Consider the following 16313-nt stretch of genomic DNA (forward strand, 5'->3'; position numbering starts at 1 on the left):
CCTTACTTAAGATCCTTACTTAGGCTCCTTGGCCCTGGCTGAGCATGGTAGAAGGCTTGGAAGGACAATGACAGCCTAAAAGCCCAGATCCACAGAGCCAGGTAGTTAGGAAGGTGATAAGGCTGATGCCAGGGAACTGGGAAATAATTGGGAGTTTCCTGTACCAGTCTGTTCCTACTTCCTGTCCAGTCTGTTCCTACTTCCTGTCTAGTCTGTTCCTACTTCCTGTCCAGTCTGGCCCTACTTCCTGTCCAGTCTGTTCCTACTTCCTGTCCAGTCTGGCCCTACTTCCTGTCCCCTCTGTACCAGTTCTCTACCACTTTTCAACAAATCTGAAATAGCAAAAGCCTCATGCACACCTAGCCTGGGGCTGCATGGACCATGTGACTGTGGGAATCTCCACACTGATGGCAATGGTGTTGGTAATGCCTCATGGACCTGTCTCCTAACACTCTCCTGCCCTGCTCTAAACCTTGGGATACTTGCTTGACAGATAGGCATACCCATTCACACACTTCAATGAACCTATACACACCCATAAGCACACAGTCCACCCTCCACATACAAACACTGGGCTCCATACACACCCTTTCTATCAAGATTACAAGGGAGGGGGAGGCAGGAGTGGTTAAGAGCCATGTGGGTGGGTGTGTTGGTGAGGAGCAGGGCAAACCCATGTGTCTGTGCCAAGTCCTATAGTAAACGATCGTGGCATCTAGAAATTGCAGGCCCAATACACTCCATCACTAAAAATAGACTCTGGACATCTGGAAGGGTGGGAAACCAGACCTCCTAGGTCCCTGGAAAGTACATAGGAAAGGCAAACAAATACACCTAAACACAAGGAAGCCGTGTCTCTGGCCAAAGACAGGCTGGAGAACTGGGAAGTCTTTACTTTGATGCCCCACTCAGCCACTCTAATGCCTGAGGTCTGGGGAGCAGCACACTGAGTCTCTCTGATAGGACCACCCAAAACCTGATTCCTTGCCAAGTTACTGCAAAGCTTGATGGAACCTGGACATCTGAGACCCTGCTGTAAACTGTGAGAGGCTATGCATTGGTGAAGAACCATGCTCCATAGCCAGAGTATAGACATTCTCTTGGAACAGCCTGGAGAATAAAGACATCCCTGCCCAGCACACTCGGCTTCTGTTTCCCAGGAAGGAGCCTCCTGCCCAACCCCTCCCACCTACATGAATACAAACACACCAAAGCCAGTTAGTTGATAGAACCACCTGAGGCTTTATTTTGAAAAATACAATTGAATTGGGTTTGGGTGGGAGGCAGGGGCCATTGGGATATCCCAGATACAAAATTCCTCCCAAGGTTGGCCATAGGGTTAGGGCTGACCCTAGGGCGGGTCTCTAGTTCCCTGTACTCTATACAGGGACGCCATACAGCTGTCTCCCCATGAGCCCTGAGCAGCTGCAGGAGCTCAGGCTGGCAACGACTTCAGTGGCCATTCACTTGGACACAACATCAGAAGACTCGGACACCAGCTTCCCATCTCGGGTTTCAATCTTCTTCACGACCACAGCCTTGGTGCGGCTAAAAGTGCTGGATCCCCCAACAGAACCGAAGCCGGGCTGGAAGGAGCTCACTCCATAGCTGAAGCCAGGGCTAGTGAGTCCTCCATAGGATGAGCTCAGTCCTCCTGCTCCACGACGAGGGATAGAGACAGCCATGTGAGTACAGGCTTAAATCCCCTTCTCCCTAGTTACCCCCTGACAACCACAGATGGAGAGGCTGGTCTAGGCTGGTCTAGGCTGGTCTAGGCTGGTCTAGACCTGACCAACTCCTGCCTGGGTCACTCCTTATCGATACGGAGTACTGAACATCAAAAAGGCTCCCCTTTTAGCTGCATGTCTTTGACTACATCTTAAATGATCCCATCTCTCAAGCTATATGGAGGGAGTTTTGAGGTTGCAAAATGTGAAGAAGCATAGAAGACAATAACACACGTGAGGAACTTAGCACAGGTCCGGCACACAGCTAGCATTTGTGGGGGACTCTATTGCCGAGCATATTGTGCCCTTAATCTGTCACCAATCACTCTGGAATTCTGCCAAGAACAGGAGTCAAACCCCTTCCCTTGTCAACTGCTTTTGAGCACAGCATCTCTCAAAGCCCTGACCTCCTGGGCCCCCCACCCTCCATCCCCAAGGCCCAGGACACTCACCTGAGTAGCCACTGGTGGTCTTCGTATGGATACTCATGTTCTGCATCCCAGACTCCAGCCTGTAACCAGATGTGTAGGGTGTCAGGGCCAACTCTTGGCCCTTTTCATCCCAGTGCAGAATCCACATCCCAGGAGGGCCCCGGACAGCACCCACTCCTCCCCATTCCATGTTTTCTGAGACCTCCAAACCCACCTGCTCTCCTCGCCCTCCAGAAGCTTGCGGTAAGTGGCGATCTCGATGTCCAGAGCCAGCTTGACGTTCATGAGTTCCTGGTACTCGCGCAGCTGCCTGGCCATGTCCTGCTTGGCTCGTTGCAGGGCAGCCTCCAGCTCAGACAGTTTGTCCTGGGCATCCTTAATGGCCATCTCCCCGCGCTGCTCGGCATCAGCAATGGCTGCTTCCAGGGTTGCCCTCTGTGGCGAAGGAGACACATGAGCACCAGGTGGTATCTGGTGTACGTCCCTCCCTAAAACCCATCCTCATTGAGCTTTTTTGTTGGTCATTAGTTTTGAAGCCCAGGCTAGCCTGGAACTCACTATATAGCCCAGGCTGGCCTTGACTTTACAACCCTTCTTTTGTAGCCTACCAATTGCCAGTGTGTGTCGCCACACCTGGATTTAAGCCATACTGAACCAGGGCTTTAGGCAATGCTAGGCAAGTCCTAGAGCTGCTCCCAGCCCCAGCCCCAGCCCCAGCCCCAGCCCCAGCCCCAGCCCCAGCCCCAGCCCCAGCCCCAGCCCCAGCCCCAGCCCCAGCCCCAGCCCCAGCCACGCCCACCCAGTCCCAGCCACGCCCACCAGTACCTGGCCTTTGAGGGCTTCAATCTCCGCCTGCAGGCGGCTGATGTTGCGGTTCATCTCGGAGATCTCCGTCTTCGTGCGGCGCAGATCATCCCCGTGCTTCCCAGCCAGGGTCTGCAATTCCTCATACTGCAGGGGCAAGAAGGGAAGTGAGGTTTTTAGCTGAAATCTCACCCACGCTCACACGCATACATGCTCACATGCTCACATGCACACACCACTGAAGGCCCCTCTCCAGAACTCCAAGCTTCCATTGTGCCGAGCCAGCCCACAGCAGGCAGAGTGAAATTTGGAATTCTGTTCCCTCCTCATGATCCAGGGCACAGAACTGGCCAGGAAGGGAGGCCCGGCTTGTGATCCCACTCTTTACCTTAATCTGGTACATGGTTTCAGCCTCAGCCCGGCTGCGGTTGGCGATCTCCTCATACTGGGCACGAACTTCAGCGATGATGCCGTCCATGTCCAGGGAACGGCTGTTGTCCATGGACAACACCACAGACGTGTCTGAGATCTGAGACTGCAACTCACGGATCTCCTGTAGGGCAGGGGCAGGTGGTAAGGCTCTGTCCCCGTTCACAGGGCCCTTTGCAACGTGACAAAGGAGCAAGTGAGAACCAGGGTTTGAAGACATTAAATTTACAGTGGAAAGAAGACTCAGGATTAGTGTTAGGGTCAAAAAATCTGAGCCATGAAGGGAGGCATCAAGAGAAACCTGAAGTTAGGTAAACAGCCAAGGAGAAAGAGGGTCTTCAAAAAAGCTCAAAGAGCAGGGGAGGGGCTTTGAGGACACCATGAGCTAAGTTAGGCTGGGTTCCCACTCTGTATGAGGACCTGGGATGGGTTTGTTCAATCCTCAGCCCATTTCCCTAACTCAAGTAGTGGACAGAGCCTCTATAACAATTTTAACCGCTGCCTATAGTCATTGAACAGAGCCCTTGCTGACTGGTGTACTGGAAGACAGAAACAACCTGTTGACTGGGTGCCAGAGCCAGACACTGACAGGCTGGAGGGCCAGTCCACTCCAGCCCCTGAGAACGTACCTCTTCATGGATCTGTCGGAGGAAGTTGATCTCGTCAGTCAGTCCTTCCAGGCGGGACTCGAGTTCCACCTTGTTCATGTATGCTTCATCCACATCCTGAGGGTGGGGTGAGGAGCCCAAGTTCAGTGCTCAGGGGCTCCCAACATCTGCCCATGGTTGACACTTGCTGATCCTCCAACCCAGCCTCTTTCTATTCCCCTGGATCCCAGCCATGCATTTATTATTATTATTATTATTATTATTATTATTATTATTATTATTATTATTATTATTTTATTTTATTTTATTATAATAATATTGCATTGGTACTCTGCCTGCATGTGTGTCTACATGAGGGTGTCAGAGTCTCTGGAACTGAAGTTACAAACAGTTGTGAGCTGCCATGTGGGTGCTGGGAATCGAACCTGGATCCTTTGGAAGAGCATCCAGTGCTCTCAACTGCTGAGCCATCTCTCCAGCCATGTGTCTTTATCTCTGCTTCCTGCAGGCTCCTACCCCTATCCTTCCCCCTCCAGAAAGCTAAGGCTAGACTGCTTACCTTGTCCAACTTGATATCTGGTATACTATCTAACTTCAGGAAGCTAACTCTCTGTCCTGTCTATTGCTATCTAGAAGGCATTGGATGGCAAAAGAATCTGTCCTATTACTTGGAAAGCAATGAGTTCAGTAGAAAATCCCAGAGAATTTCTAGTCTAAGTCCCAAAGCCACGCCTCCCATGTCTGCATATAGATAAGATGGTCTGTCCTTCTTCTCTATTTTTTTAAATTAATTTTTATCATGTTTAATTATGTGTGTGTGTTTCTGCATGTGGTTATGCACACAAGAGTTCAGGTGCCCTCAGAGGCCCGAGGCACCGGATCCCTGGAGCTGCAGTTACGGGCTGCTGTGAGCCATTTGATATGGGTAGCAGGAACTGAACTCAGGCCCTCTGGAAGAAAGGCAGGTCCTCTTAACCTCTGCACCACCTCTGTAGCCCCGCCCCCAGGCTCTCACCTTCTTGATGAGGACAAAATCATTCTCCATCTCTGTACGCTTGTTGATCTCATCCTCATACCTGGGAAAAAAAAAAAAAAAAACAGGAGTCAGTGGGTAAAGGCGAAGGCTGCCCTGGGTCTGCTGCTGCCAGGGACGGAGCCCAAGGCTTTGTAAGTGCTAAATGTGTTCATGAAGGGAGACGCTCCTACCCCACCTTGCTCTCTGATGGGAAGATGACTGTCTCAGTTCAGACATGTAGGGCATGCAAGGCTGATCCTTCTGCTCTCCATACCCATTCCCCAACCCCCACCCAACCTTGTACTCAGCCAGTGGGGAGCCCTGGAGCAGAAAAGCACTCTCCAAATACACATTAGATTTGGCTTGCTGAGAGAGTTAGCATGGAGCCTGTCATGAGACCTCAGAGCACCCTCTGGAGAGCTAGCCAGATCGTAACTATTAGAATAAAAGTGAGTGAGGACTGCTAACTGCCTCTCTCATCTTAGTGCAAAATAAATACATAAACAAGCTAATAAATAAATAAATCTTACTATGTAGCTCTGGCTGGCCTAAAGCTCACTGTGAAATTGGGCTGTGTTTGTGCAATCCTCCCACCTCTGTCTCCTGAGTGAAATAATTACAAAGATGTGCCACCATGCCCAGCTTAGGCACACTATTCAACCAGGGAATTTGTTGCCCTGAGCTAGACAGTCCTGAGACTGAAGCAAAACTGACTGTATGGCCACAGGACCAAACTGCCCGTAAGCAGAGGGCCACGGGAACTTAGGCCTCTGTCCCCAAAAGTGAGACAACGTGAGAGGACTTTATTCAGGGAGGGGCTCACTTGTTCTTGAAGTCCTCCACCAGACCCTGCATGTTGCCGAGCTCCGCCTCCAGCTTCAGCTTCTCCTGGCCCAGGGCTTCCAGCTGCCTGCGAAGGTTGTTGATGTAGCTCTCAAACATGTTGTCCATGTTGCTCCTCGATGTCTTCTGCTGCTGCAACAGGCTCCACTTGGTCTCCAGCATCTTGTTCTGCTGCTCCAGGAAGCGCACCTGCGTGGGGAGGACACGGCCAAAAATAAAAGTCCACATCAGGCTAGGGTCTGGAGGGAGGGAGACAATCATTCTCTCTTCCCATGGTCACATACAACCTGGGGAAATAGCACAGTGTCATGGTGGTGGCATTAGAAGCCATGTTCCTCCAGCACTTGGGATGGGAGGGGCTGAAGCTGTAGCTGAGGAGGGGCTTTTATTTGCATAGACGATACATCCCAGCCTCGGTTTCTAAAAGTCTGTTCCTTACCTTGTATGTAGGATTGAGAATGGCATCTATTACACTATTGATGAATATTTGAAGAGATCTTGAATAAAGAACCTTTCTCCCTGCATCCGGAAATGCTTGTTAAGGGTTTCTACAGTAACTTGATCTGGGTGGGTAGGGGCTTTTGGGAGTCCCTTCTTCACAGAGGGCCCACTTTTAGCACATGATGAGGCAAGAGAGCAAGCAGGTATGTCTCCTTTCATCTTTCTCACCCTGCTGGAGCAGCCTTGGAGACCCCTCAACCTTGGGATTCCTGCCACCCTCTTGCCCACTTGTCCACAACCAACAAACCCCCCCACCCCCCACCCCCCACCCCCACCGCCTTCACATCTTAAAGCATGCAATCCAAGACGTGGTACAGGGGAACGTCTTTTGTAAGGATAATAGCCTGACCGCTCCAAAGGAGCGAAATGCACTTTGTACTCTCAGCCCCGAGCTCTAACTTTTTAAACTGGGGAAACTAGAAAGAAGACATCCTGATGGAACAATCCAATTACTTTCCCACACCCACGCTATAAATACTTTCTTCCCCGTAATTACAAAAAAAAAAAAAAAAAAAGACAAATAACCCAAGTAATTCCAGCATTTCGTCTTAATGGAATGCTGAATTCCGGCCAGGTGCTGCTAAACCTCTTCCCACTTTGAGCTGAACAGACCGAGAAACTGATTTGGGGCCTGTCATGTCCGTTTTACAGATAAGGAAGTCAAACTTGACAAGATGGCCCATCGGAGGAAATTGCGGGACCCTGTAACCACAAGGCACACGCTATGTCTGTGCCAACTGCTCTCCATCGGGACTCAGTGAGAAGCTAGGGGCCCTTGGAGCTAGCAAGCCCTGCTGAAGAAGAGGCAGACGCTCCTGGGTCGTCCGATTCCAAGGGCTCAGCCCCGTGTTTTCCCTCCTCCCGTTCCCACACCGCCTCTTAGGAGCCAGTCAGCAGAAAGGGCCAATCGTCCCGGGGCCACGAAGGCCACTGAGCCACAGGACTGCAAAACCTGGCCTGGCTTTCGGGTTGCAAAGGAACCAAGCAGTTGGGGCGGAGCCACGGTAGAAAGAGTGAAAGGGGTACAAGGGCCAAACTCGCAGAGGGGCGTGGGCAGGCCGACGCTATCTGGGACCATAAATTCCGGTTTTAACAAGTCATGAAACAGGAGCGGAGTGTCCAACGCCCGCAGACTTTGAATCCTGCCAGGGCCTTCCCGAGGCGGAGCCCCGCGACTCCCCCTCCCCGCGCTCCACCCCAACACCGGAGCTCCTCCTGGTGGAAGGGCAGACCCAAGACCTCCGCCTTGCTCCGTAGCAGCCCCGCCCACACTAGAGGAGGACAGGGACCGAGCAGTGACTCAACCTGGAGCCCCCACTCTCTGGCCTTGGGCACCAAAGAACTCCATCTGCGTTTGTCGGATTCTATCAAGATACCTGTAACCTTCTAAAATCTTACGCAACCCTCCATTATTTAACAGGAAGGTAGAAAAATGCACAGGGCACCAAGAGGAAACCTTGGGGGCGAGGGATGGGGTGGGGGTGGGGGTGGTCATCCCTGCCACCAGAGTGCAAAGCGACAGGGAAGGGACCAGGCCAGCCGGTGGAGAGGGAGGTGCCCCAGGATTTAGTCACAAGCACTTCAGACCCTCTCGGCCCAAATCAAAGTGTATAAGAGAAGGATGAGTGGGTCTCAACGGGAGCTCATGGGGGGCAGAGGTGTACGCAACTTTGTGAAGGCAGAAGAAAGAGCACTGGACGGTTAGTCAGAAAGAGAGGGCTCTCACCTTGTCAATGAAGGAGGCGAACTTGTTATTCAGGGATTTAATCTGCTCCTTCTCCTGAGTGCGCACAGCCTGGATGGTGGGGTCCACCTCCAGTTTCAAGGGGCTCAGCAGGCTCTGGTTCACCGTGACCGCTGTGATGCCCCCGACACCAGCTCCGCCAAAGCCACCCAGGCCCACGCCGGTACCCAGGCCTCCCCGGAAGCTGCTGCTGCTGCTGCCCACCCGGGAAAAGCTGGAAGAGCTGATGCGGGCACCGGGTCCACTCGTGAACGAGCGGCTGCTGAAGGTCCGGGGACCGGAGGTGGACATCTTGTAGGATTTCTGAGTCACCCTGATGGACATGGTGAAGTTGGGAGTGAAGGCAGTGAGCTCAAGACGGAGGTTCGAGAGCGAGCTGAGCAGCTGCTTCTAGACGGTGGGACAGCGCCCAGCAAAGGCCCTTTATAAAGGAAGAGCCCTGCCCCAGGGGAGGGAAAAGGGCCTCTTACCTGAGTGGCTAGACACTAGAGGGCAGGGCCTAACCCAACATCTACAACCTCCAGACAGGACTCAGGTGAGGGCAGTAGAGAGCTGCTCCCACCCGCAATCCCTCTCCAACCCCACCCTAAAAATCCAGGAGAGAGCGATTGAGCCCTGTGAAGGCAGGAAGTGAGCCTGGGGTCTCTGAGCACAGGGATCTAAGCTGTCCTTTCTCCTGCCCTCCGGTGAGAGCTACTCTGGGAGGTCTGAGCAGAAAGAGTTCCCAGGCATTTTAGTTTGTTTTTTTTTTTTTTTTAAAGGGGGGGGGGGGACGGTGTCTCAAGTCAAGCAGGTTACTAGAACTCACTAGAAGTTGAAACTCAAGGAAGGTCGGAAGGACCCTTCCTCAGGGGTCACATAACAGATATGCAGCAGGTTCTCCACCAGTGGGTTGCAATTCCTCTAGGCATAGAGCTACACTTTCCCAGAAGTGACATATCAAATATCCCGTGGTTCGGAATCTGGGGGTCACAACCCCTTTGGGTGTATAAGTACCCTGGAGCCTAACCAAAGCTGGCTCCTTTACCACCCAGCACTGGGACTGAGGGTGTTCCCCACCACATCTGGCTCATCTCTCCTAATACCTCCATTAGGTGGGGCTGGCCAGGCAGGCGAGCAGAGCCTTTCCACTCCCAAGCTTCTGTTAGCCTTGTCTGTCCAGGACACAGCTAACATTACCACCCCACCCCGCTACCTGTGGGGCATCCAGCGCCCATAGGCTGGCAAAGGGAGATATTTGCAGAATGAATGAACACATGCTTCTAGCTGCCTTCTCTCTGGGTGCAAGGTAAAGAGAAGTCAAACACAGTTCTTTTTCTCTGGACACGGCACTATATATCACAGGGGCTTCGCTGCAATTTCTTCTTTGGAGACACCTTCCCAAGGCTCTCAACACAGTGAGTCATGGTACCTTGGACCAGGATGGCCCTACTCGTGACTCATTCTCCAGCCACCTGGACCCTTCCTTCTCTGCCCTGGCCCCAAGCTGGCCAGATGTGATGGGGATAGTACCCTCTCCCTGCACCTGTCTCTCTGAACTCATTATCCCATTATCAGAGTGAGTCAGGAGAGCAAGCTGGGGCACAGCCTGCACCTGTGGGAGGTTAGAGACAGGGGAGCTGAGCAAGGCCCTCCAGGTCTGGGAGGGGCAGGCTGTGGCATGCTGTCTGTAGAAGGCAAGAGGTTTGGGTCCCCAAGGCAAAGATTTCACCTGCAATTAAATTACCTGATGGGCTGGGCTCTCTGGAAGGTACTTCAGGGAGTGATGTGGGGATTGGATGCATCTCAATTAAGGAAACCAAAAGATGACAGATATCCAAATCCCCTGGGGGACAGGGCAGCTAGCAGACACCACCCCACAGCCAGGGGAAAAAGTAAGCACCTACTAAGAGGACTATGGATTCCTCCCCTTCTCCAGGAGAAACACCCAGGACTCCAGAGGAATGGGCACATATAGGCAAAGAGACAGAGACCCAGGATGGGCACCTATAGGTTCCTACCAAAAGGGACACAGACCCTAGAGACACATAGGCAAGTTCCCTTCACAGCGCCTCTCTCTCTCTCTCTCTCTCTCTCTCTCTCTCTCTGTATGCGCGCGCGCGCCTGTGTGTGTGTGTGTGTGTGTGTGTGTGTGTGTGTGTGTGTTTGAATCTCTGAGGTCACTTCCAGAAAGACCAATCTAGAAATCCCAAAGGGCACACAGTGACCGGTTTCCTTCCTTGCCTGTCCTTTGCCAGGAGCCCGGCCCACAGCCCACAGCCTTGGGCTTCCAGCTTCCTAGGAAAAGAGAAATCCTATTTACACCAGGCCCTCTCACATCCTCTGAATCAACACTCCATTTTAAGGTGAAAATCGACTTGGGTGTGTGTTTACCACCCCCTCTCTCACACAGGTCCACACCCAGCAAGACCAGAGACTTTCTCCTGCAAACCAAAGGGAGGGAACCTTGGCTGGTGCCCCAAGCCAGTGAGAGGAGAAAGCGGAAGGAGAAAGGGAGCAGCTGGTCAGACAGGTATGGCAGCCCTGGGGAGTGATGGCCAACTCTCCGTTTCTTCCCTTCCCCCACACCATTTTTGGAGGGACCTGAAGGGAGAATACTCAGAAGGAAAAGCTAGTCAGCCAGCACCCTTCCTGAAAGCTTGGCTTCCTCCACCCTTAGCTGCCTAGTTCCTTGGTCCCAGGAGTGGGTCCTTAAGGTGTGGGTAAGGGGGTCAATAAAGCTGAGACCCCTATGCTGTGCAGGCCACAGGTCAGAGCAGCAGCCCAAAGCTCAACCCGGGCCAGAAGCATTTGCTTATCCTTTGTCAACTCTCTGTTTTTGTCCAGAGACCCTCAACCAGCCCCTCCCAATATGGCCCCTGCTCCACCACAGAATCCAGAGCTGCTCTGTCCAACAGCTTCTGCCTGGAACTTCCCCAGGGTAGAGGCAGAAGGAAAAGGCCTCAGGGACTAGGGACAAGTGGTCAGAGGAGAAGGAACCAAACTAGGACAGCCACAGGTATAACTCCTTGTAAGGCTGTCTCTGGCCACTGTGGTCACAAAAGCCTGCTCAACAAAAAAGGCATACATGCTTGTGACAAGATGAGGGTGCCCTGCACAGACAGCTCTCTTCCAATAGGTCTTTCCTGAAGAGCCAAGAGGGGAAGGAGGTCTCCTATGTTAAGACTAAGCCCTCTCCTCCCACTGCACAAATATACACAAGTAAATAAAAGTAATTTTTAAAATATAATCATTAGGGGGGAAAAAAGATTAGTGGCTAAGGACATAGCTCAATTGTTTGCCTAGCACGCCACAAAACTTGGGTTTGGTGCCAGTACCACATAAACTGGGTGTGGTGGTCCACGCCTATAATTCTGGCACTTGGGAGGTTGGGGCAGAAGGAACAGAAGTTCAAGGTCCTCCTCAGCTACATTTTGAGTTTAGGGTCAACCTGAAAACAAGAGACCCTGTCTCAGAGCAGGAAGGGTGGGGCACGGAAGCACAAGGAGCTCTGGAGTTTGTACACCAGACCCTGGGCTAGGAATAGGAGGCAAAGGAAAGGCTGATCCTGCATGAGGGTGATGTCCTAAAAGCACCAAAATCACTTTGAACTGCGGAGCAATTTTAAATATTGAGAGCAGCACATAAACAGCTGGGGGTATGCAGCAAACAGTTTAAAAAGGAAGCCACAGGTGGTGTGGACAGCCATCTGGTAAGCCTTGGAAAGAGTAATTAAGTTGATTGTTGGTTCTGTGCTGTGTGCCTCCAGGCAAAATTGTTCATTGTCTGTGCCTAACAAAGGAAGGCTTCAAGTGATCCACCACAGAACTATGTCCCCAGCCTTCTCTGCATTCTCCAGTGTTTTGAGACCATCTAGGTTGCCCATGCTGGCTGGGCTCACTATGCAGTCCAGGTCACTTCATCTTATCACCTTCCTCAGCCTGCCAGACAGATGCAAGGGACTGCAGACAGGTACCACCAGGCTCAAGTAATTGATTTTTTTCTTTTCTTCATCGTAAGTCATGGCTCTGATAATTAAAACCTCAGAATGGAGCCAGGCAGTGGTGGCACACACCTTTAATCCCAGCACTTGGGAGGCAGAGGCAGGGGGATTTCTGAGTTCAAGGCCAGCCTGGTCTACAGAGTGAGTTTCAGGACAGCCAGTGCTTATACAGAGAAACCCTGTCTCAAAAAAACAAAACAAACAAACAACTCAGAATGGGAAATGGACTGACTATCCCGAAGAGATGCAAGCTTCCAAGTCAGGGAGTTGTTCATTCTAGTACACATGGCAGCAGAAGATGCCGTATAAATATTATAAATGCCTTACAATACTGTAAATATCACTTCTCATAAGAATGGTATAAAACAGGCAGAACAAGGACTCCCATAAATTGGTCCTCTGACCTTCACAGGCATAACTCGGTATTGCACACATGCACCCACGCAGACATACACAAACAAATAAACGTAAAGAATCATACCCAAGTCAACAGCCTCGTGGCTCTGTCTCCCTGCTCAGAGCCGGGGCACGCTTCCCATCGGGTGATGAAGAACAGGTTCAGCAGCCATGACACTGGCATCCAGCAGGGCAGGGTCTGAGAAGAACAGACTGTGACCAGGCATAGCTGTTGGGAAGAACAGTGTTATCAGCCCCAAGAAAGCTGGAAGACCCAGGGTCAAGTGAGAAGGCCAAGCCTCCTTCTTCACACCACTGCTGCCGGAAGCCCACCTGGTCTACCATGAAAACTTCCAAGTTTTCATTTGTCCCTCTCCTACCTTCCCCAGTCCCTCAGAACATTCTAGAGCCCACCTTTAAAGGGAATCTTTTGAAGTTGGGAAAAAAAAAATCTTCCAGTCACCACCTCTTAATAGCCTGTGCTTTGTGGGGCCTGTCTAATAATCTCTGAATGCCTAGCTTTCCCATGGCTTACCAGGGTACCCCAGGAAGCTAACAAGTCAGTTGCCGATGCTTCTGGTTCTGGGTGTTCTAGGCTACCCCAGAAAGAGACTCTCAGGCTCAGGGCTATTCAGTTGACAGAGTGCCTTCCCAGCATGTACAGAACTTTCACCCACAATACCACAAAAACTAAGCATGGTGGTGCACACCTGTAATCCTATGTCTCAGGAGGAAGGTACAAGAGGAACAGATGTTCATACTCGTCTTCAGCAACATAGCAAGTTCAGGGTCAGCCTGGACTGTATTGATCTCTCTGAGCCACTGACCTGCCCCCCCAGATGAAGAGAAGTGTCCCTTTTCTGTTTTCTGGGTACGTAGGATCAGTGACATAAGGAAAAGCCTCAGAGACCAAAGCCCTGAAAAGACAACAGCAGGGTGGCCTCTGGGAGGTGTGTTAGCCTCAGTGTCTCAGCCCACCATGACCGAGGCCATCATCAATCTTCCCCCACAGTCATGTCGTGTAAAATGGCCGCTTGTGAATGGCAGGATGAAGAACAGAGGATTTTGAGAGTAGGGGTAAGAAGACAGGGGCTTTGGATACACAGAGGGCTGGATGGCCATTGTGTCCCTGGTCAGAGCCCACTATGCACAGCCCTGCCAGAAGGTTCTGGCTTAGGAAGATCTCTCTGATTGATGTAGTGAGACATAGACAGCAAAGAAACAGCCACAGTCAGGGCTGCCTTGGAAACAGATCAGACCTGGAGGCCACAGACACCCGGATATCACAGGAGCTTTAGATTACCAGCCATAAAAGCAACCACAGCCTTGGAGAGGAAGGGCTGGGGGTTCCTCAGAAGGGAGTGCCCCAAGGCCAGCCCTGCCCACAGTCCCCATCTACATGAGGGAGCAATGCCTCTGTTCTGTGAAACTCTTTTTGTGCTCCAGCCTCTCTCACCTGTCAGCTTCCTCCTCTGATTCTCAGGGGTGTGTCTAAACCACCTCTGATCGGTCCAGCCTCACCAACATCAACAGAAGTTTTATGAGTCTCTGTAGCATTCGAATATCTACGGGATTTGGCTTTGGTCATTGGAAAGCACTGATGATTTTAGTTGGGCAGATCTGATAATAGACAGGCTATATGTTTAATTATTAGTAGTTTTAGGGGTGTGTGTGTGTGTGTGTGTGTGTGTGTGTGTGTGTGTGTGTGTGTGTGAAAGAGAGAGAGTGTATGTGAGTATGTGAGGAGTGTATGTGAGTGTGTATTGTGTGTATGTGTGTGACTGTGTGTGTGAGTGTATGTGAGTGTGTTTGAGTATGTGTGAGTATGAATATGTGTGTCTGTGTGAGGATATGTGAGTGTGTATGTGTGTGAGAGTGTGCATGTGTATGTGTGTGTGTGAGAATGTGTACATGTATGTGAGTGTGTATGACTGTGTGTGAGCCTGAGTGTGTAAATGTGTGAATATATGTATGGGTGTTAGTATGTGAATGTGTGTGTGAATGTGTGAATGTGTGTGCATATGAGTGTGTATGAGTTATGTATGAGTGTTAGGAGTGTGTGTATGTGAGTGTGTGTATGTGTGAATGTGTGTATGAGTATATGTAAGAGTGTATGAGTGTGAGTGTGTGTGTGAGTATGTGAGTATGAGTTGTGTATGAATGGGTATGTGAATATGTGAGTGTGTGTGAGTGTATGTGAATGGATGTGTGAATATGTGTATGGGTGTGAGTATATGTGAGTGTGTGTCTGTGTGAGTGTGTGTCTGTGTGAGTGTGTGTGAGAGACAGAGGGACTGTGAGGTCAAGCTGAGGCTTGTGTGTGAATGGTTGAACATGGTCAGTTAGGGGAAACTATGGAGTCTCTTCTCTCTTTTCACTTTCATGTGTCTTCTGGAGATGAGACTGAGGTCACCAGGCTTGTGCAACTCATGGCTTTTCCGGTTGAGCCATCCTGCCAGCTGGGCAGGTGCTTTTGGAGGTATGTATACATTTGAATGCAGAGCTGGGCAGACCTCAGGTTCTCTCCCAGAAGAGCAACTCACACATCCACTCCCATGAGACACAATCTCAACTTGTCCTCAAAGCCCCACCCTACCCTTCACCATGTGTACAGCACACATATGCACTCACACACATACACATGTGTTCTGTTCTCTCCCATACATGTGGCCCCGTGCACATTCCAAGGAGCACAACCCTCTGGCATGCTCCCATTCCCATAATTTGTATGATCATAAGTGCATGTGCCATCCTTTCAGCCCTCCCTGCCACCCACCATCTCAGACTCATAAACACTGCCTTCCTATACCTGTCACATGTGTATAAGACACATGTGCACAGCAACACATACCACACATACACACATATCCAACACACAACACAGAACTAGGCTCTTGACAGCAAATGACTGATACCCAGTCAACCCAGCTTCAGCGTAAAAGGTCATTTATTTGCTTTCTCAGTCGGGAAACTCTGATGTAGTTGTCTTGTACTCTTCCTCCTCCTCAGCAGGCTGTCTCCAAGCAGTGACAAGGATGGATATCACCAAGGGACTGCTTATTTCCAGATGCGTCTAGCTGAAGTTCCGAGGGCGATGCTCCTTCAGCTGACAGATCACATGTTTATCTCTGAACCAAGCCTTTGGTCAGGAGAATAATAAAATGCTATCATTTGAGCTAGATAGATCCCAAACTGAGCCAGTGGGAAATCGGGGAGGGTCAGGCCCACCCAAACTAATGCAAGGAGGGAAAAGAGACCATTCACCAAAAAGAGAAGGGGGAAAGGCCGGGCAGACAAAAACAACAGATATTCATTAAAGGCACTAACCCAAATGTACACAAAAAAAGATGTGAAGTCCCAAAGAGCTACAGGCTCATGAAGATATCCCAGAGAGCTACAGGTTAATGAAGATATCCCAGAGAGCTACAGGCTCATGAAGATATCCCAGAGAGCTACAGGTTCATGAAGATATCCCAGAGAGCTACAGGCTCATGAAGATATCCCAGAGAGCTACAGGTTCATGAAGATATCCCAGAGAGCTACAGGCTCATGAAGATATCCCAGAGAGCTACAGGCTCATGAAGATATCCCAGAGAGCTACAGGCTCATGAAGATATCCCAGAGAGCTACAGGCTCATGAAGATATCCCAGAGAGCTACAGGCTCATGAAGATATCCCAGAGAGCTACAGGCTCATGAAGATATCCCAGAGAGCTACAGGCTCATGAAGATATCCCAGAGAGCTACAGGCTCATGAAGATATCCCAGAGAGCTACAGGTTCATGAAGATATCCCAGAGAGCTACAGGCTCATGAAGATATCCCAGAGAGCTAC

General features: G+C 50.8%; 1 protein-coding gene and 1 long non-coding RNA gene across 3 annotated transcripts; one reads left to right on the top strand and one right to left on the bottom strand.

Annotated features, from left to right (window-relative positions):
- Window positions 1–1222: 1222 nt before the first annotated feature.
- Krt8 (keratin 8) lies at window positions 1223–8515 on the bottom strand. Of its 2 annotated transcripts, none has more exons than XM_076912134.1 (9): window positions 8085–8515; window positions 5838–6046; window positions 5015–5075; window positions 4021–4116; window positions 3351–3515; window positions 2984–3109; window positions 2373–2593; window positions 2180–2238; window positions 1223–1657 (listed from the first exon to the last, which is right to left on the bottom strand). In XM_076912134.1, exons 1-9 carry the CDS (start codon window positions 8424–8426, stop codon window positions 1464–1466), a joined length of 1473 nt encoding a protein of 490 aa, XP_076768249.1. In that variant the 5' UTR covers window positions 8427–8515; the 3' UTR covers window positions 1223–1463. The 2 variants fall into 2 exon arrangements, with proteins under 2 accessions (XP_076768249.1, XP_034372828.1); XM_034516937.2 differs by having other exon boundaries at window positions 1223–1654; window positions 8085–8514.
- A 1768-nt stretch (window positions 8516–10283) lies between these two features.
- LOC143434177 (uncharacterized) lies at window positions 10284–16009 on the top strand. The gene is made up of 3 exons (XR_013103511.1): window positions 10284–10614; window positions 14878–14959; window positions 15490–16009. It is a non-coding gene; the product is annotated as an uncharacterized LOC143434177 (long non-coding RNA).
- The last annotated feature ends 304 nt before the right edge of the window (window positions 16010–16313 follow it).

This window comes from Arvicanthis niloticus, chromosome 13, assembly GCF_011762505.2.
Source record: "Arvicanthis niloticus isolate mArvNil1 chromosome 13, mArvNil1.pat.X, whole genome shotgun sequence".
In the NCBI taxonomy this organism is placed as follows: Eukaryota; Metazoa; Chordata; class Mammalia; order Rodentia; family Muridae; genus Arvicanthis; species Arvicanthis niloticus.